Source organism: Taudactylus pleione, unplaced genomic scaffold, assembly GCF_031769625.1.
Source record: "Taudactylus pleione unplaced genomic scaffold, aTauple2 ptg000090l, whole genome shotgun sequence".
NCBI lineage: Eukaryota > Metazoa > Chordata > Amphibia > Anura > Myobatrachidae > Taudactylus > Taudactylus pleione.
Window position 1 is genome coordinate 9482858 of NW_028284492.1, and position 21209 is coordinate 9504066.

General features: G+C 43.7%; 1 protein-coding gene across 1 annotated transcript in view; it reads left to right on the plus strand.

The window, feature by feature from the left end:
* Positions 1-4545: 4545 nt before the first annotated feature.
* MCMDC2 (minichromosome maintenance domain containing 2) overlaps positions 4546-21209 on the plus strand; it is a 50644-nt gene continuing 33980 nt past the window's right edge. Inside the window, exon 1 of the mRNA XM_088469367.1 lies at positions 4546-4651. Within this exon, the coding sequence (XP_088325493.1) occupies positions 4546-4651 (106 nt within the window). The remainder of the gene's footprint in view (positions 4652-21209) is intronic.

Sequence of the window (21209 nt, forward strand, 5' to 3'; positions counted from 1 at the left end):
CAGATATGTACGCAATGCAAATATTTACGTTGTTGAGCAATTATCGGCAGGCTGCGTGCGCATGACAACCTCACGTGCCAAGGTACCTTAGCAATGCCGCTCACAGTGAGGATTTCTTTGCAAATTGATTGACATTCAGGGACTGTTTGGGGACAGTTATTGGGAGTTGGCTCAAAAACACAGGCGTGTCGCAATCGATTTCGGGGCATCTCTCAACCTACAACTGCGATCTCCTACGCAGATAGAGTGGTTATGACGTCTCTGTTCAGGTGGCCACTCTGCACGACCATAGGGGCTATTCAGATGGTCGATTATGAAAAGACCTGCGTAGGTGTACGCAGTTGCTTGGATTTGCATTGGCGCCGGTGGGTATCGCATATAAAATGTCACAGATACTGGGATATGTATTATTTTCGGAATCGCAGCTGCGATTGCATTAGCATACATCCATATACTCTATGGTAGAACATAACTATAAGCGCATTGGCTGTGTGGACATATTGGCTATATATTGCTGCACAAGGATGGGGTGTATAGGCTGGTTATACTGTATGTGTCACTATAATATAGTGACTGTATTAACAGAGGCATAACTAGACTTAGGGGGGCCACAAAGCAAATTTTTACAGGCCCCCCTACATCCACCGCGGAGGCTCCACCCCTCCTCGACTTATCTCTGCTCCATGGTTGACCTCCTTCAGCATGTGCTGCGCAGGTCAGGCACATCTCTCCCGGTCAGCTTTGTCTTTGTCTTTCCTCACTGACTGATGCTCCTTCCAGTATTAGTCAGTGAGAGACGGAGCCGCCCGGGATTGCAGATGTGCCTGCGCTGCGCAGCTCACTGCTGAAGGAGGATGCAACCACGGCAGCGTAGGTGCAGGGGGACTGCCGGACCCCAGAGCAGCATAGCAGTCGCACCTCCTGCATCTACGGTAGTTACGCCAGTGTGTATAGATATATACTGGCTGTATGGAATTATATTTGCTGCATGTTGGAATATTGGGTATTTGAAGTTATACGGAGTCATAGTATTTTTTATGCCATAGTCTTCTCATTAAATATTTACATTTTTGCCATTTATAAAGTTTACATTAGTTTGCAAGCCAAGTATTCTTTTTTATTTTGTAATAAGTACGTCTCTATTTACAAAGCCTATATTTTTTTTATAATTATTATTATTTTTGATACATTACAAATTATTTTTGCCATTTGCATTGCATTATATACAATTTTTTTTCTCTGTAACTGCATGTTTACACAGTGTTGTGCTCTAATAGAATACGTTCATTTCACAGCATGCACTGTTAAGTAAAATTTGACCTCTTACTCTGGGGCGCAAGGCTGACTTACTCTAGTCTCACAGTAAAAATTGTGCAGATCTTTTATATCAATCTTTTTCTATACATATTGTAATGCTTAGTGCTGCTAAGATGGATGGTACCAAAGCAGCTACCTGCTGCTCATACATTATTTGAGACACTGTTCTCAAAAAATCTAGTAGTTGCCAATTGATCTAGGTTATTTATGGGTTTTTTTAATGCATTCTTCAGTCTAAAAAAAAATCCCTTCACACTACTCACTACCCTGATACATTTTCTCATCGTCATAAGGCTCCGCAAAATTCTCCAGTGATGGATATTCTGTATAAAATATGAGATAAAATCAAGTAATTCATAGGAATAGAACAATTCATGCAAAATGTTTATAGAGGAGATGCAAACATGAGACAGAGGGCACTGCTCATGAGTCCATGAACCTCCATATGAGACATTTTAAAATAATTGTTGTGTTAACAACGTAACACATTATATTAATAGATTACCAGTTCTGCCCAATGCAGTCTCCCTTTTTCAAAGATTTCATAGCCATTGGAAATGTAAAACATGTTCCCAGACTTTTGGAAGGGAGGGCAGGGATTTTCTCTCACTTATCGGGGATGGAATTGGTGTCCCCTATCACAGTTCTCTTGAACAGAAGGTGGGACTCATTTCCACTATATATACATTTTCACTTGAACTGCAAGGTAAGCTAGGCACTTGCCTTGGGCACAGCAGATAGCCCGTTGGCATACACCAATAAGCCATAACATTAAAACCACCTGGCTAATATTGTGTAGGTGGCCCTCTTGCCACCAAAACAGCTCTGACCCGTCTAGGCATGGACTTCACAAGACCTCTGAAGGTGTCCTGTGGTATCTGGCACCAAGATGTTAGCAGTAGATCCTTTAAGTTGAGAGATGCCTCCATAATGCAGACCTGTTTTTCCAGCACACTCCACAGACGCTTGACTGGATTGAGATGAGGGGAATTTGGAGGTCACGTCAATACCTTGAACTCTTTGTCCGGTTCCTCAACTCATTCCTGAACAATTCTTGCAGTGTGGCAGGGTGCATTAACCTGCTGAAAGAAGCCTCTGCCATCAGGGAATGCTTTTGCCATGAAGGGGTGTACTTGGTCTGTAACAATGTCTAGGTAGATGGTAAGTGTCAAAGTTACAGCCACATGATTGCCAGCACCCAAGGCTTCTCAGCAGAACATTGTCCAGAGCATCATACTGCGGGTGTCGGCTTGCCTTCTTTCCATAGTGCATCCTGATACTTTCACTTCCTCAGATGCACACGCACCCGTCTGTTCACATGATACAGAAGAAGACTTGAATCATCAGACCAGGCCACCTTCCATTGCCCCATGGTCCAGTTCTGAAGCTCACATGACCATCGTAGGAGCTTTCAGCGGTGGACATGCTGGGTCAGCATGGGCACTCTGACCGGTCTGTGGCTATGCAGTCACCTACATAGCAAGCAGTGATGCACTGTGCATTTTGACACCTTTCTATCATAGCCAGCATTAACTGTTTCAGCAATTTGTGCTACAGTATCCCTTCTGTGGGATAGGGTTAGACGGGCTAGGCTTCACTCCCCACTAGTAATAATAAGCCTTGGGCACCCATGACCTGGTTCACCTTCCTTGGACCACTTTTGGTAAGTATTAACCACTGTATATCGGGAACAACCCTCAAGACCTGCATTTTGGCAAATGCTCTGACCCAGTCACAATTTGTCCCATATAAAAGCCGCTTAGATCTTTGCACTTGCCCATTTTTCCTGCTTCCAACACATCAACTTCAAGAACTGAGTATTAATTTTAATAGGAATAGTAGGGGGCTGTCTTTTTAGTAAGTATACTATAAAACATAACAAAATATAAAAATTTAACAGCAAATGAGTAATACTTACAAATACCAAAAAGTTATTCTTCTCTCATTTCTGTTTGGGTGACAAAATACATGTACTCCCTATGTGTAATGAGGTTAACCTGTATAAGGATAACGTTCCTATTTTTGGGTCAAGTTAATTCTCCTTTGACCCTGTCCGGAGAGCCCCCACCACTTTCATCGAGCCTTGTGTAGAGGTGTGCTAATCTGGTAGAAAAGGAAGGTAAAGAAAGTAGTTTGGGAATTTGAAAAGCGGTTAGGTTTAGACACTAAGGGGGGGGGGTAGGGTTAAGTTTAGGTGCTAACGGGGAGAGTTAGGATTAGGGTGCGGTTGGGGAGGGTTAGGATACAGGAAGGGAAGTTTCGAGGGTGAAGGGGGAGGGTTAATATACCTACTTGACGGCCGGCATCCCGACTGACCCAGCCTGAAAAAAAAATATTCTTTGTAAAATGCTGCAGAATATGTGTGCACTACCTCATACTTGCCAACTATTAAATCTTCCTCCCCGGGAGAAGGCCGGGGACGTGAAGCAGGTAGGCGGAGATGGGGGCTGGGCTGGCTGGATTGCGCATTTAAGCTCCACCCCCCTCGCTGGAATTCACAGCGATTATGCATAATTAAAATAGGGGGTGGAGCTAAATGGAGCAATTCTCATAGAATCGCGTATTTAGATCCCCGCCCCCAATGCTCAGAACCGCTGATCCCCGCTAATATTCTCCCCATTCTGCCCACTTCACTAGGAAGTGGGCAGAATGCGGGAGAAGTGCCTACCCTTCCGGGGGTGCAGGGGTTACCCGAAAAATCTGGAGCCTCCTTGGGAAACCGGGAGGGTAGGCATGTATTCACTACCTACAACCTGAAATCTTTTTATGTCTAAATATTAACTTAACCTGCAAAGTTTGACTTCAACATGTCAATGAACATAACATAAATGATTGAGGGGTCTATTTACTAAGCCGTGTTAGGAGACAGAGTGAAAAGTGATAAGGTACCAGCCAATCAGCTCCCAACTGTCATTTTTCAAACACAGCCTGTGAGATGACAGTTGGGAGCTGATTGGCTGGTACCTTATCACTTTATTATCACTTTTCACTCTGTCTCCTAACACTGCTTAGTAAATAGACCCCTAACTAATGGCCCATCTTACAAATGGTCACTTTAACACCACAGCCTGGGCCATACAGTATATGATAGGTCATTGTAAAGAGACTGCATTTTCTGCCTGGCTTCCCAGTATCCTGCTTTCCCGCCAAATTTCTCCTGCTGCAGCTGCTGTAGCCAGTGTGAGGCAAATAGCTGTGTGCCCTGGTGTGTGAATGTGACTGGCCACCATGAGTTGTGCCCCGAGTGTCAATCACATGAGGCAGGATGCACTCATCTATATGGACAGGAGCAGAGGTCTAGAGAAGTTTATAGAGGATTGCAAGAGATATAATGGTACATAATATACCTTTCATTATAAAGATAGACGTCATGCTGGTTTTATATACATATATCATAACTACCATAGGTGCAAGGGGTACAGCTGCTAAGGGGGCTTAGAGCTGATGGGGGGACGGCATCTTCCTTGTCAAAGTTACATGTGTTATATACATTTTTCACCATTGGGTGGTACATAGGCGCCCATGCAAACTTTTGCTATGGGCCATCAAATACCTGGTTACGTCCCTGCAGTTCCCCAATATCTTTCACTACTTTGTCTATTTTTTGAATATACCACAGTGACATGAAAGGTGAAGAGACAAAAAGAACTACAGCTTTATATTGAGCGGGTATTTCTCGGGTGCACAAGGACGCCGAGGTTGTTTTCAGACTATTTAGGTGATATTTAGTATTTATTAATTAGTAATACATTTTGTGTAACCAAAATCTGAAGCATATTTCTTTACACACTCCAAATTTAGTGAGTTATAAACATATATAATGTCCATTAAAGTAAAAAAAAAAACAAATATCCAGGAGTGTCCGTATAATCCGAACACGTACAGACAAGGTATAGGCCGAACGCATCCCCAGACGAGTATGAATTCAACATGAAAACAAATGCAATTCAATATTTTCAATACAATCTCATAGTAATTACAAATAGCTTGGACAGGAAGTTTCATGGAATTAAGAAAAAAATAAATAAAGCATAATAAAAACGGGTTCCACGGTCACCATGTCAACCGCGCCGTATGTTGAAACCAGAATGCTGGTGCCAATATCTCGAAATGGCTGTAATGCTACTTAAAGCATTTCAACCATATAATGCTGCCATTCTAACTTTAAACATGCTGGTTAAGCATCATGTTTAAGGTTATAATGCCTGCACGGTTAAAATGCTATAAGCAGTAAAACAACTGTGTCACGATACTGGCGCCAGCGTTTGGGTTTCGACATAGTCAATATCAGCAACGTGACTGCATTGCAGGATTCTGGGGGTGCATACTCAGAATGGACATAGAATTATATAATATGTAGGGGTGTGCTACACAAGGTCGATATTCATTGTGTCGACATCATAATGTTGACATGTCCTGAGTGCCAACATGTTCAGAGGGGTTGGGTATGGGAGGCCAGCGCTCAGCATCCCGACAGGAACACAATCCCGACGGGGTAAGTATACTCTTGTTCCCATAACCCTAACGCTCACTCCTAACAATATTAGAAATGAACCTCTATATACTCCTGCCTATACCTTCTGAAAACCTTCCTATAAACTTCTAAACACAACGCTAATTGCGTACGCAGTATGACCGCAAATAAAGACAGGAGTGGAATCTGTGGTTCCAACGCACAAGTATTATTCAGGTAAAAGTACAGTCAGTTACATGCAATCTATACATACATAATTTAGGCGTAAAAAGGAAATAATACAGACCCAAGTACAGTATACATACGCTTGCGCCTCCGGACCCAGAGATAGACCTCAGACTAGCGACCCCTAGTACATACAACCTTCAGCATGGATTCCTAAACCAGTATATGGCCACATGTATTTATTCCCCCCAGACTAAAGTAGGACAAAGGGGAAATTTCCTGCTGATATCATTGGTTCCCAGAGGAGAAGCATATGTTACGGCACATTTAACAGGTTGTTTCAAATAGACTTTCCCTGCCTCTAACAGCCGGAGTCTTTCTGGTAACGCCTCCTGTAACATTTCATCAGCTAAACATTTTGTTGCTTGTAAGTTCTGCGATCCGTAACTTGAGTTTGCATGATGCGATCTCTCCACCGATAACACCGGGATGCTGTAAAAAGCGTATGCATCAGAACGAGACCAAACACACCTTGCTTATCATGTATAATACCTTAGTTATCAAAACCTTTATTTCTTAGCATTTAAACTAACTTAACCAACTTGAATCATACATTTTGATGCTTATGGAACCTTATGTGTGAATATGAAATGTGTGAGTATTCGGGGTTTGATATAAAGACATATTTAATGTGTGTGTGAGGATAAGTGCCTTGTCTCTAACATTTTAGCATGCTGGGCCAGATAGTTCTACATCTCCTGTCAGCAGGCCCTCCCACCTTTCCTGTGTCATTGCAGGAAGCTTGCTTATTTATTCTAGCCAGACCACCCGTAGTGAACAAACACTATGCAGGAAACTTATCTACCCAAGCCAGTTGTCACCTGGCCACTTGCTTCATATGATAATGGTCACAGATGCCTTCACATGATGCTAATGGTATTATCGCCACATGTACTAAAATGTGAGTTTATCTAAAATGGTGCTTAGGCGGCCATTCGCAAAATGGCGTCTTGCGATCGCATTTCTAAAATGGAGTCTTGCGGCCAGTCGCAAGATGGCGTCGCTGTGATTGAATTTTAAACTGAACTTGTCTTACTCAATTATTCAGCTTCGACAGTCCACCCTTTGATAACAAACAACATGCTATCACAATCTGTTATATACATTTATTTTAGGCTTACATTTACATATTATTTAGTGTTATTCTGGGATGGCACAAGGTGTTCCTTAATCCATCAATAATGTGTCTCTGGGTGGGGACATAAAACTACTATTATACGCACACCGCAGATCTTGGGAGATCATGTGACAGGTGTGGGTATGCACCAGTCTTATAACAGCAGTCTTGAAGGGGAATTTGAGACTTTACATTATCTGAGGTGTTCTATAAATAACATTTCAATAATATCTTCTATGCATGTCTAAATATTATACATTTAAATGATGGTACTTCCTAGCTCAGGGTTGTAATGCAGTTCTGTATCTACCTCGGTATACATATTATCATTTCTGACCACCATCATAATTTCATTTTTTTCGTTTTACTCTATTTTTACATTTTCCACACTGCAACACAATAGGAACACACCGGAAGCATATGCCAATTATTATGATGACAATCAGTATAAGGATCAAGAATTTGCCTATGCTGGCGATCACTTCCTGGACCCATTCCCCTAGACCCGAGAACCATTTAACTGGGTTCAGCCATGACACCCATCCTTCTATCTTTTCCCCTGCTTCAGCCACTGATGCGTTATGGTTCTTACGAAATTCCCACTTTAGCTGCAGAATCTCATCCATCTTTTGGTCTATCACCTCCTTAGGGTCGCTGGTATCATTGGTGACATAAGTGCAACATTTTACTCCAAATTGGGTGACTAACATTATGCAATACCCTCCAGCAACAGCGGTTAAATAACTCAACACTAGCCTGTGTTGCACTAGTTCTTTCTTGCACGCTTGCAATTCTCTCCCCGTGTACCTGAATGTGTCATCGTACATCTCGGTGATATTATCTATTAATTTAGCAAGTTCCTGGATATATCTAAAATTTAATGTACCCCTAGCAATTCTGGTGGGATCCAGGGCGACTAAAACTTGGAAGCCAGTTGTCTCACTGATTAACTGAGCGGCTTTATGCATATCACCAGGTATCATATTTCTCTTGCCTCTGTGTTCATATTGCGTGTGAAGATATGGTGACAGTGTGTTTTTATGTATTCCCAACATTTCAACATGTGTGAGGGTCATAACTTCTGGGACTACTCTTCCCAGATAACACAAACCTTCGGAACTCAGGGAGAGCCATTTATACGCTTTTCTTCCACATATAAAATATACATTATCAGGGAGAACATAAGGAATGGTATGCATCATTATCATTAAACACATTTCCCTTGCAAACAATCCTATCTCAGGCTCTTCCATCTGGTATATGCAAGTTTCTGGTTGTATTATTTTAGCACAATAACCATCTGGTACTTTACCAATCATTTCTTTGGTGGAACTCAATGTATACCGGTACCTAAAATGTTTTCCACTTGATTTAATTGAGCGTAACAGATCATAGTTTATGGACTCATTATCAGCTCTTTGTGAGAAGGTCATCGTCTGATTATTCCCCGTCACTTCCCAACCTCCGGGTTTATTGGGGTTGGTTATGTTCAAACATAAAAGTGATCTATCTACTTGGAATTGATAGAGTTGGAAATGAGGTGGTTTGGATGAGAGGAATTTTCCATCCAAAGTTTTCCCTTTTTGTAAATCTAAAATTTCCGTGATATTCAGCGGAAATGGCACCAACCCTACATTATGCTGTCCCTGTGGCACATGTGAACACACCCAGCAATCAGTTTGATTTAACACTTTGCCTACCATGCTGTGATAATCCTCTAAAGGATACCCTCCCCAGTACGGGTTATATTTAGGTTGGCGCCGTTGGATACAGTTCTCATCAACTAGGGACCCACAAAACTCACAAATACAGGAATCTTCAGATGATAAACCTCCACACCTTTTCCGAGTATCCGGAATGACAGCTCTCTTAACAATAACAGTACTAAGATTGGTCAGACACTCCCCTGATTGGCATTGCACTCCTCCTTTCTCCACTCCATCAGCACTGCCATCAGCTCCTGTTTCCTCAATCAGTCCCCCATCATAGACACTGGATATTCCCGAACTGACCAGGATGGTGAACACTCTAAAAGAGAATATGAGAATGAACACAGCAGGCCTGTCCATTTTAACAACAAGTCCTGCAAAATTTCTCTCGGTTCAGGTATCTCACTACAACCTTTTCAATCCTCCCGGAACAAGTTCGCGAGCGACAGATCCACACTATCAGCCTTGTCTCCGCCTTGTTTCTCCACCGGTTGATTGACCTTTTTGCAGTGAGTGGAATGGACCCAGGTATCTCTCTCGGCCACCTTCAAAGATGTAGTACTCGTCAGCAGCACCTGGTATGGACCTTCCCACCGATCAGTCAAACAACCTGAACGCAAGAAATTGCTGATCATTACATATTCTCCTGGTTCAACATCATGACAGTTAGTTTCAGGTATATCATTAGACAACAATTTCAATTTCTGCTGCTGTTGCTTTAACTGCCTACTCATTGATATAAGATACTTTACAGTTACCTCGTTGTTACTCTTCAAGTCTTCCTGGGGACTTATAATCAAATGAGGTTGTCTGCCGAATAGTATTTCAAATGGGGACAGATTCAGAGGAAACCTAGGAGTGGTCCTTATGCTATGTAGGACCAAAGGTAACGCTTCTGGCCATCCTAGTCCAGTCTCTGCCATGATTTTACTTAGCTTATTTTTAATAGTTCCGTTCATCCTCTCTACCTTGGCACTGGCCTGCAGTCGGTAGGGGGTGTGAAGTCGGCTATTAATACCCATCAGCTTACACATATTTTGAAAAACATCACCTGTGAAATGTGTACCCCTATCACTCTCAATGATTCTAGGGATACCGTACCTGCATACAAATTCCTGAACTATTTTCTTGGCAGTAAACGCAGCAGTATTAGTGGCCGCTGGGTACGCCTCAACCCAGTTAGAAAATACGTCTGTGCACACTAGTACATACTTAAGGTTCCTGCAGGGTGGTAATTGGATGAAATCAGTTTGTATCACCTGGAAAGGTCCATCAGTCGGTGGAATGTGGGACGGTTCGGTAGGGATCGCTTTCCCTATGTTCTTTCTCAAGCAGGTCAGACAGGACATTGCTATCTTCTCTGCTTGTGAAGAAAAACCTGGTGCGCACCAGTATGCCCTCACCAACTTGCACATACCCTGTTTGCCCAGGTGAGTCAGACCGTGTGCTGCCTCAGCCAGGCTGGGGTAATATGCCTTGGGGCTACTGGCTTACCATGTCCGTCCCTCCAGAGCCCAGAGGACTCTTGCCCACACCCCTTGGACTTCCATATGGATTTTTCCTGAATTGAACACAAATTTTGCACCTCAATTAATTTCAGCATATCAATGGTTTGGAATGACATAATTGTTTCAATCGGGGAAGACATTTTTAACCCTGCTGCCCATTTTGCAGCTTAATCAGCTCTGTTGTTGCCCAGTGACACCCGGGTCATCCTCACATGTGTGGGCTTTGCATTACTGCCACTGCCTTGGGCAGTTGGATTGCTTCTAAAAGATGTTTTATGTGTCAGGAGTGTGCAACTGGTGTGCCTGCTGCTGTCATAAAATTTCTCAGACGCCATAGAGCCCCAAAATCGTGCGCCAACCCCGAACGCGTACCTCGAGTCAGTGTAAATGTTAGCAGATTTGCCTGCTGCCAGTTCACATGCTCTAGTCAGTGCTACTAACTCTGCCACCTGGGCTGAGTGAGGAGGACCGAGAGGTTTAGCTTCCATGATGTCTGTGTCATTTACAACAGCATAACCTGTACATAATTCACCTGTGTCTGTTTGTCTATGACAACTCCCATCCGTATAGAAAGTCACATCCACATTCTCTAAAGGTGTGTCATGTATGTCAGGTCTAGCAGTAAAGGTTTGATTCAGATATGTCATACAATCGTGAGTGTCATCATGTCTGCTGAACTCACCTCCCGCCAGCAACTCCTCTCCTTCCACCCTTTGTACATCATGTTGTACATATGGTAGGTATGTGGCTGGATTCAGCGTACTGCAACGTTTAACAGTCATATTTGCAGGAGCGATTAGGGCTAGTTCCCATTTGGTGAACCTAGCCGAGGAGACGTGTCTGGTTTGAGCTGAGTTCAACAGAGCAGATACAGCATGGGGAGTGTAGACAATCATATCATGGCCCAATACTACGTCCTCACTTTTACTCACCAATAAAGCGGTAGCTGCTACACTTCTCAAACAGGTGGGGAGTGATCTTGCTACCGTGTCCAATTGGGCACTGTAGTATGCTACGGGCCTACTGGCATCACCATGTTTTTGTGTAAGGACACCTGCAGCACAACCATCGGCTTCCGTACAATATAAATCAAAAGGTTTTTCATAATCGGGTATTCCCAATGCAGGAGCTTTTGTCAGGCTATCCTTGAGATTAAGAAAAGCCTGTTCTGATTCCTCAGTGTGTGTGACGCGATCGGGCTTTGAGGAAGAGACTAGTTCCTGTAAAGGCAAGGCCAAAATAGAAAAACCTGGGATCCACACATTCCCAAGAAGGTACGAATTTGCTGTTGATTCTGCGGCAGTGTCATGTTTTGTATGGCCTGGATTCTATCATTTGTGAGATGTCGTAACCCCAGGGTTAGGCAGTGTCCCAAATATTTTACTCTGGGCTGGCACGGCTGTAACTTGTCCTTAGCCACTTTGTGTCCTGTATGCGAGAGATGAAGTAACAAAAGTTTAGTATCATTCACACATGACATAAAAGAGTCAGAACATAGCAATAAATCGTCCACATATTGAATTAGAACTGATCCATTGGCAGGTTGAAAAGCTTGTAAACAGTCATGCAATGCCTGGGAGAAAATACTGGGGCTGTCTATGAAACCTTGGGGCAATCATGTCCATGTATATTGCACACCTCTGTATGTGAATGCGAATAGGTACTGACAGTCAGGGTGGAGAGGCACAGAGAAGAAAGCAGAACAGAGGTCAATGACAGTGAAATGGGTTGCATTTGGTGGGATCTGCATCAGGATGACAGCTGGATTCGGCACTACAGGGAACTGGCTCTCTACTACCTTATTAACACCTCTAAGGTCTTGCACCAGCCTATAACCCCTCCCACCACTCTTCTTTACTGGAAAGATGGGACTGTTGGCTACACTAGCTGTACGAACTAAAATTCCCTGTTGCAATAATCGCTCGATTATTGGAAACACCCCTAGTTCTACTTCCTGTTTTAGTGGGTACTGGGGAATTTTTGGAGCTTGCCTACCGCTTTTTAAGTTTACCATTACCGGGCTTACGTTTGCCATTAATCCAGTGTCCTGTCCATCTTTTGTCCAAAGGGAATCTGGAATTTGGGACAACATTTCATCTACTTGTTATGGATTTTCTTTTAAAACGGTAGAGTGATACATTATCCTTTGAGGAGTGTCTAACATATCCCACACCTTGTATACCATTCTCTCTGGGATATCTAAATATACACCATCAGGGGTGCAATATATGACACATCCCATTTTACATAACAAGTCTCTGCCCAGCAAGTTAGTAGGAGCCGCAGCAGCCAGGAGAAAAGAATGTCTGGTATGCAACGGCCCAATACTAACCTCTGTGGACTTTGTTAAAGGATAACATTCCACTCTACCTGTCACACCCATTGTTGGTATTGTCTCGTTGGCCACCTGTAAATTAACGGGAGATTTCATCACTGACTTGGTCGCCCCTGTGTCTACAAGAAAAGGATATTCAGTACCAGCTACATCAACCATCAAGACCGGTTCTTCCCTAGTACTTCCCGTTAACCTGACTATCTGTAGACTACAGGTATGACCTGACCCCTAGCGTTGGCTACCATTCTCCAATAAAGCATTTACGGCTACAATTGGAGCTGGTGCTTGCTGAATATTTGCTGATCTCTGTGCATATCCCTTATGGGGATATCCAGGTTTCCCTTGGTGTGGAGTCCATACTCTTTTTACTGTGCAGTTTCTACTTAAGTGTCCTGTTTGTTTGCAATTAAAACATGTCCGTGATTCAGGTGAAAGCATGTGTTGTTGTGGAGTTTGAGCAGAGGGTAAAGGTGGTGGATATGGGTAAGGATAGGGAGGGTAAGGGTATTGTGGGGGATAAGAAGTAGGTGGATATCCTGGGACCTGTGGTTGCATTGGGTTAGTGGGATAGAGTTTGTTTTGTTGTTGAGTGGGGTTAGTGAGAGCAACTTGTTCTGACATGAGTGTGTGTGCAAGTGCAAGCGTGTCTGTTGGCTGTGGTGTTACCGTCATTCCCTCCAGAGCTTGTATACTGACAGCCATTAATTTTTCGCTCTGGGTCTCCCTCTTTTTTGAGATGTTTTTGTCATGTTCTATGGCAGACTCTATGAGGTTATCTATTGTAAGTCCCCTCCAGCCAGGCTGTGAGGTCTGAACCCGAGTTTTTAAATTCTCTTTTAAACCGTCCATCAATATCGTGACTATCATTCCCCTGTGGTGAATGCTATCTTTAATATCTTCTATCCCAGTGTACTGGGTGATAGCCTGCAGAGCCCGATCGCAATAGTCTTCTGCAGTTTCACTCTCCTTTTGTTTGATTGTGAAGATTTTGTTCCAGTTAACTACTACCGGAATATATATACCCAATTGAGTCACAATGCGGGAAATGTTACCTTGGTTTACTTGGTCTGTTAAGGGAACGTCGCCATCCAATACACAATCTGTGATAAATTTTGTCACGTCGGTATTGCGTGGTAGACAGGCCCTTAACACTACACGCCAATCTTTATTAGTGGGCTCATGAGAACTACCCAAATTTCTCAAAAATCTTTGAGATTTAGCTAATTCCTTTTTTGGATCAGGGAAATCATTTATGATGGAATTTAGCTCTGCCCTTGTCCATGGACAATGCATTACTACTTCCCTCGTGGGCACTACACCGTTTGCATCCGCATTTCCATTCGGAACAGTTATTGTCCGAATGGGATGCAGACCGGCAGCGTTGCTACCTCTGACCTGATTACCTGGCTGGGGGTTTAATCTGCTGCTGCTACATATGGTATTAACAACTTCCTCAATGGGTGCAGAGTGTATTAACACTTCCCTTGCTGTTACCGATGGAGATGGCGGCACCACACGTGATTGTGGTGATGCAGCATCTATCATTTGCACAGCATGGGAATGGCAGACATTACAATAGGCTCATCATCTACGTCATAAACATTTTCTTTATGGTTACTTAAGAGGGGGTACAAATTACTTGTTACATTTTTGTTGGTATTTTTGGTAACTGTACTTGCACCTCCGTCCACATAAGGTGGGGGAGGTGAGCGCGAACTGCTGGCAATACTCTCCACGACGCTACCTTGCCGCATGTGCGCGCCAATTTGCGGCTCGCCCGTATTGCAATTCAGCGTCGTGGATGTATTTTCTGGCAATGCATTCGCAACGCTAGTTTGCATCGTTTGCACATTTTTAAGCCAAGCATCCCCTTCATGCTGCCATAGTTTTAAACATTCAAAATACTTAATCTTTTTCTCTCGGGATCGCACCATACTGATGTGATCCTGGACATTATCTAACACATTTTTGTCAAAACTACCAATTCTGGGAAACGGTCTAACACTCTTCCTCGTCATATTAAACCATATATCACAATACCTTATTGCATAAGTACCGTACTTGGTATGCATGATACGACGGGCCGATCCGATCGGCGCCTCCATTAGCAGCACATCATTGCTTAACATCTCTACTGTTTGCGTGGCTCCCATTCTGAGACAACTCCTACGCTTTTCAATAAAAATTGAAACCGGTGAAAGACAATCAAGACACTTTCACTTACCTGTGGAAGATTTAAGTCGGTGGCGCCCACACACCTGGATAAGATTTAGTAAGGCAACTTCCACACCTGGATAAGATTTGAAGCAGGCCACTTCCACACCCGGATAAGCTTTAGTAAGGTAACTTCCAGACCTATGAGAGTTTATATGTCGGCCACTCTCACGCACCTCTATACAACAAAGACAACATGTACACCTGCTACTGTGTTTAGAACGGTAAAGCTGCTTACCGAGCGACTAGGCTAACCCTTGCACCTAGCCCTTAAGGATCATACGATACCCTTAACTTTAGGGAATAAATTACCACTACCAACAATACACTCACTGTTACACACTTTTTCCTGCGCAGAAAAATACACGTTTAACCCAGATATTGGTAACAGAAAAAAAAATGTAAACCTCAATGGCTTTGTTCAAACACGTGGCAGCAGAACCGGAAGTGCGTATACGCTATTGTGCGAACGGCCGCATACACAATTATGCGACTACCACACAACCGTATAATGACTTTTTTAACTGCGTACGCAAAAATGCGTTTTAGCCGCGTACGCAATACTGCGGCACCCCTCTAAACACAAGGTTCTATCAACAGAGGAAAACAAACTCTTTCCTCTCTTGTCCCTGGATTCTAGTCAGCTTCCTTAATTCACACGGAGACGGATAGCGATCTTTCAGCACAAAGCGGTTGCAGGCAAACCCTGCATGTGGCCACTCCACCCTTTGCTGAAATATTGATGACCGTATGTACCGTGTGAGCAGGTAAGTGACTTCTTCACGAGCCCCCAACTAACAATATTAGAAATGATCCTCTATATACCCCTGCCTATACCTTCTGAAAACCTTCCTATAAACCTCTAAACACAACGCTAATTGCGTACGCAGTATGAACGCAAATAAAGACAGGAGTGGAATCTGTGGTTCCAACGCACAAGTATTATTCAGGTAAAAGTACAGTCAGTTACGCGCAATCTATACATACATAATTTAGGCGTAAAAAGGAAATAATACAGACCCAAGTACAGTATACATACGCTTGCGCCTCCGGACCCAGAGCTAGACCTCAGACTAGCAACCCCTAGTACATACAACCTTCAGCATGGACTCCTAAACCAGTATATGGCCACATGTATTTATTCCCCCCAGACTAAAGCAGGACAAAGGGGAAATTTCCTGCTGATATCATTGGTTCCCAGAGGAGAAGCATATGTTACGGCACATTTAACAGGTTGTTTCAAATAGACTTTCCCTGCCTCTAACAGCCGGAGTCTTTCTGGTAACGCCTCCTGTAACATTTCATCAGCTAAACATTTTGTTGCTTGTAAGTTCTGCGATCCGTAACTTGAGTTTGCATGATGCGATCTCTCCACCGATAACACCGGGATGCTGTAAAAAGCGTATGCATCAGAACGAGACCAAACACACCTTGCTTATCATGTATAATACCTTAGTTATCAAAAACCTTTATTTCTTAGCATTTAAACTAACTTAACCAACTTGAATCATACATTTTGATGCTTATGGAACCTTGGGCCTGATTCAGACCCACTCGCGAGCGGCTGTCCGCTCGCAAGTGGGTCGATGGTGTGCACTGGGCATGCGCACGACGGAGGGAGCTCCGTCGTGCGCATGAGCGAGATGCGACGAGCGAAGGACTTTCCTTCGCTCGTTGTGTCTGATCAAAGGGGGCGTGCTGGCGATGTTGATTGACAGCACGCCCCCTTTGGTGGGCGTGCCGGGGGCGTGCCTGCCAGACGGAGGCGTTCCCAAGGGAACGCCTACCGTCAGAAGCCGGCCCCACTGACATCACTAGTGATGTCAGTGGGAGTGATTTTGGCTCTGATAGAGCCAAAATCACTCCTGGCCTTGCGGTTGAGAAACTCAACCGCAGGCTTCTGCTCGCACTGGCGATGGTCAAGACCATCGCGACCATCATCCTGCACGCTCGTGACCCACAGCTATACAAACGTCCAGGAGGACGCTCCATATTTATGGAGGTGGGCCCGGATTCAGAGCGAGCGGTCTGGTCAGAGCGTCCGGCTCTGAATCAGGGCCCTTATGTGTGAATATGAAATGTGTGAGTATTCGGGGTTTGATATAAAGGCATATTTAATGTGTGTGTGAGGATAAGTGCCTTGTCTCTAACATTTTAGCATGCTGGGCCAGATAGTTCTACATCTCCTGTCAGCAGGCCCTCCCACCTTTCCTGTGTCATTGCAGGAAGCTTGCTTATTTATTCTAGCCAGACCACCCGTAGTGAACAAACACTATGCAGGAAAGTTATCTACCCAAGCCAGTTGTCACCTGGCCACTTGCTTCATATGATAATGGTCACAGATGCCTTCGCATGATGCTAATGGTATTATCGCCACATGTACTAAAATGTGAGTTTATCTAAAATGGCGCTTAGGCGGCCATTCGCAAAATGGCGTCTTGCGATCGCATTTCTAAAATGGAGTCTTGCGGCCAGTCGCAAGATGGCGTCGCTGTGATTGAATTTTAAACTGAACTTGTCTTACTAAATTATTCAGCTTCGACACTCCCTGAAGTCTAAACCTAACACCCCCGCCCCCCAGTGCCTAAACCTAACCTCCCTTGCCCACTGCCTAAACCTAACCCTCTTCCACTAGTGTCTAACCCTCCCCCTACATCCAATACTTAGTGTGTCGGCAGTCAGGATGCCAGCACTGGGATTCTGACTGGTGTCAGGATTGCGGCGCCGGATTCTGAGCGCCGACAGCCGGGATAACAACTACTGTACATCCCATTCAGAGTGTCAGTGTCTGGCAATGGGATTTTAATCCTAATCCTAATTGCACCCTAACTGCAGTTTAACCCTATTGGAGCCTAACTCTGCAGTGTGTGCGGTGCACTTTGCCCCCACTACACACCCTGCACCCATGTTCTACAATACTTACTCGTCTGGAGTCCTGATTCTGCAGCGTCATCACTGCACAAATTGCTGTAAAAATGGCGCCGCACCATTTTTCCAGAGACCTATGTATGCGCAGTATACTCAGACTCCTTTCCAGAGTCTACTCATTTGTGCCGCTGGTTAGAAAGGAGGGAGCCCTTGTGCAGTGTCTTAATATGCCAATGCCCTAACCCTCTATAATGTGTGGGGATGTGGTATAGGAGGTTGACATTCATTCTATTGATAGCATAATGTTCACAAGGTCTGAATGTCAACATTGAATGTGAATGTTGACAATGGGATTTTAAATATAAACCTAACCCTAATTACAGTTTAACCCTAATTACAGCTTAACCCTAATTGAATCAATTGTGGTGAAATAGGATGCACTTATTCACTGATAAGTTACTGGTAGCTGCTAGGGAAAACAGGGGTACTCCTTCCCTGGTAGTAAAACTAGAAAACATTCATATAGTTTATTAGTTTAGGATGTTATTAGGGCCAGTGCTAGGGTGTTCGGTGTCCCCCTGCAAACTATAAATATGCAACCTTCCTCCCATTGTCTATAAAGGGACATGGCGTGATCTCCCAAGGAAGGGGCATGGCCAGATTAACAAGATGGGGCGGATAGGGCTACAGCTCCAGGCCTCCAAATAAATATAGGCCCATTACCCTGACAGCATGATGATGACCAGCTGCCCAGCTGGCCACACTATCGGCCAGAAATCATATGTATTGAAACTGTATTTCTGGGTTTTGTTTCTCAGAAAATGATGCAAGTTTTCTACAGTTACATATTTAGGGAGACATTGGGGCTGATAGTGTAGGGGTGTACAGGCCCACACTGTACTGGCCACACCCACACAGCACTGGTAGCAATAGGCCTTGGATCATTTTCAGCCCAAGGTCCTTAATCCGGCCCTGAGCATGGCCACACAAAAGTACACACAATTCAAATTACACTACACAGTAGCACAATCTTATTCACATTACACCGCACTTTGGGCCTGATTCACTACTGATCGCTACTGCAATCACTGCTGCGATTACGCATGTAGGCCAGCTGGGAAAATTTGCTAATGAATGTAATTGCAAAGCCTTCGCACAGCCAACATAGAGACACCTCTACCGCCCACTACCACTCTCACATCCGTAATACCTTGCAGTGCTGTGTGTACATTGAGAACATCGAGTAACAGCGGCCCCTCACGCACAATTACAACAGGTCTGACCTTACACAGAAATTACTAACCTCGTCGCACGCAGTGAGTACTCAAGCTGCATATGCCGTCGCAATGGCTAATTTATGCACGCCCATGCACGGCGTACAAATGGAATGACAGGCCTGCATTTCTCCGGCCACTCCCCCATCACCACCCCCAAACGCTGTCATCACGTTCCTTGATCTGCGATGGCTGTGTATTTGCGTAGGTGATTGCAGTGCTAACTCTCGCACCCGTACTGTGTTGCATACGCATACGCAGTACATACCATCAGCCGATGTGCATACGCTGTTACAGTTGCTTTCCATGACTAATCAGGCCCATAGTGCCCTTATTCATATTACGCCACATAGTAGTGTCCCTTATTCACGTTACAACACACAGTAGTGCCCCTTATTCATGTTACGTCACACAGTAGTAATGCCCCTTACACATTATGCCACACAGACATATACACAACACTGTACTTGCCTGAAGCCCTACTCCTGGCATGCCGCCGTCCAACAGCTCCTCGCGCTCGGTACTATGGCATAGACGTCATGACATATCTCCCTATACACCCTGCGGTGTGAGCTGGAAGGTGGAGCTCAAAAGTGACTGTGAAAGCTGATAATTGTTCGCAAGGTAAGCAGTAAAGGGGACATGCTTCCTGGTGTTTTAATTACCCTATTGATGTCCAAGTGTATCAGGAACGGTTGGATCTCTTCTGTGCAGTCCGCAGAGTCGTATACTGATGGTCAGTTTCTGTAGCGCTATGCGCTGATCCTCAGTGAGCTAAGGGTCCAGAATAATGAAGAATATGTTAATAAAGATGATGATACTAAGTGTCTGTTATACCATAGTTGTTTTATATAACGCATGCTAATCACAAAAGACAACATAACACTCCAAATTTTGACACCGTTATTTTAGACATCATTATAATTACATACTCTAAACTCTGCAAAAATGTTTAATGTTTAATTAATAAATAAATAAATACATAGATCAGTAAATTGTATACTCCTAAAAGGAGATGAAGTATAAGAATGCAGTGTATATAATAAATAGAATTAAATTAAATAGAATTAAACTCTACTGATAGACAACGTATTGTTTCTCATTCGTGACCCGTATGGTTCTGTACGATGCCATTTTTCTATACCTAGCAACACATCTAGGTGGTGTATTCTGCGAGATATCTTTTGTTTAATATATGATAAATTATGGAAGTTTTATTAGACTATGGGGTCTATTTACTTAGCAGTGTTAGGAGACAGAGTGAAAAGTGATAAGGTACCAGCCAATCAGCTCCCAAATGTCATTTTTCAAACACAGCCTGTGAGATGACATTTGGGAGCTGATTGGGTGGCACCTTATCCCTTTTCACTCTGGGCCGTATTCAATTTGAGGCGAAATGTCGGAATCGGCGAAAATTTATCGCCGATGATGTCATTTTCGCCTATTTTCATTATCCCCATATTCAATTACATTGACTTTTCGCCGGGTCGAAAAGTCAATGTAAAAAAACTTGGATAAATATTCGCCTGCCTTTAGCTGGCAAAAAAAATGCAGAATTGGGGTTTAGGGATGCAGGCTTAAAAAAATTAGCCTGCACCCTTGGGAATGACCCTTTAAAACGATCTGTGTCAAAAAAAAAAAAATCAGGACACCCCAACCACTTCTAAAATAGTTAAATAGATTCCAGAGGGGGTCGGAAGTATGCGGCAGGTGCATTTTTGCAGAATTTTAAAAAATAATTTTAGGGACTTAAAAATATGCTTGCACCCATTTTCATGTACCCCAAATTTGATGGGACCACTTTTAAAAACGAAAAAAAAGCTAAGTGCTCTTCTGCATCATTTCTTCAAAGACAGGGAAAAAAATCTTCTGCAGGCAAAAACAGGGGTACCCATAGTGAACCTCCAGGTCTGGACATCTTTAGGGGGGTCCTACAATTATTTCCCAAAAATTCCCGTATTTATTCGCTTATCCAAGTTTCGCCTGTTCCCTTTCTACTTTGGAATTGAATACGGGGAATAGCGGGCACGCGCGCAATACTTTTCCGCCTGGAAAACAGGCGAAGGAGGCGAAAAGTCCAGCAGACGAAAAGCCTGGACTTTTCGCCTCAAATTGAATATGGGCCAGATGTCTCCTAACACAGCTTAGTAAATAGACCCCTATATCTA